General features: G+C 58.1%; 1 protein-coding gene across 1 annotated transcript; it reads left to right on the top strand.

The window, feature by feature from the left end:
- Positions 1-75: 75 nt before the first annotated feature.
- Positions 76-587, top strand: GUITHDRAFT_53343 (hypothetical protein; the record flags this gene model as incomplete). The annotated part of the gene is made up of 2 exons (XM_005817689.1): positions 76-281; positions 500-587. Coding segments are annotated over 2 exons (294 nt in total), but the record flags the coding sequence as incomplete, so codon positions are not given.
- Positions 588-1,184: the final 597 nt, after the last annotated feature.

A 1,184-nucleotide genomic window follows, 5' to 3' on the forward strand; every position in this document is an offset into this window, starting at 1 on the left:
GTCAAGGGGAAACGGCCTTGCATTACGCCGCTAACAGCGGCTCCGTGGAGATCGGTAAGGCAGCTGGGCTGTTGCTGGGGGGCTGACGGGGATGCAGCCTCTGTCTTGGTCTCGCTGGGAGCGGAAGTGAATCACAAGGACAGGGAAGGCAACACAGCACTTCACTGCTGCGCGGCGAGAGGGGAGGTGGAAGTGCTGGCGATGCTGGTGAAGACGAAAGGAGACATCGAGGCAAAGAACCTCAACGGGGATACGCCGCTGATGGTTGCTGCGTTCTTCGGGTGATGATGAACAAGGAGGACGAGGACGAGGACGAGGACGAGGACGAGGACGAGGACGAGGGCAGAGGGGAAGCAGGAGATATGGGCGAGAGGGAGACGAGAATTTGGAGGAGATTATGAATGAAGCAGGAGGAAGAGGAGGAGGAAGGGTTGGGTTTGAGGGGGGGAGGGGGAGGAGGAGGATAAGGGGCGACTTCTGGGCTTGACATGTTTCACAGGAAAGCGGAAGTAGTCAAGAAGCTGATCAAGTATGGTGCTGACGTCAATGCATTCAACTCGCTTTTTTACACGGCATTGGACATTGCAAGGAGAAATTATCGATTGCAAGTGCAAGAGGTTGCCTGTGCCTCCTCCTCCTCCTCCTCCTCCTTCTCCTCCTCCTCCTCCTTCGCCTCCGCCTCCGCCTCCGCCTCCTGCTCCTGCTCCTCCTCCACCACCCTTTCCCCCTTCCCCATCCTCTTCCTCCATCCTCCTCCCCCTTCCACCATCCTCCTCCACGTCCACGTCCACATCCTTCTCCTCCGAGCGTCGCGTGAGATTCTTCTCAGGAGGACACGCCGGAAGGGTTCTACCTGCGGAAGTTCGACGAGTGGGAAGCAGACCTGGAGAAGAATGGGCTCTTCGACCACGTAGAGGACAAGCACGAGAAGGATGTGCAGAAGACGTTCAGAGCGATGCAAGCGAGCAACGATGTTGTTCTGCTCTGCTGCCTTTGGTGAGACGCTGAACATGCTCCTGCAGTTGTCGCGCAAGAGAGGATGGAGCGGAGCGACCAGCAGGGCTGCGATCAGAGCATCCAAGAACGTCTTCAAGCCGGACCCACGAGAAGTGAAGGAGATGATGAAGGAGGAGGAGGAGGAGGAGAGGGAGAGGGAGAGGGAGAGGGAGAGGGAGAGGGAGAGG

Source organism: Guillardia theta, assembly GCF_000315625.1.
Source record: "Guillardia theta CCMP2712 unplaced genomic scaffold GUITHscaffold_670, whole genome shotgun sequence".
Classification (NCBI taxonomy): Eukaryota; class Cryptophyceae; order Pyrenomonadales; family Geminigeraceae; genus Guillardia; species Guillardia theta.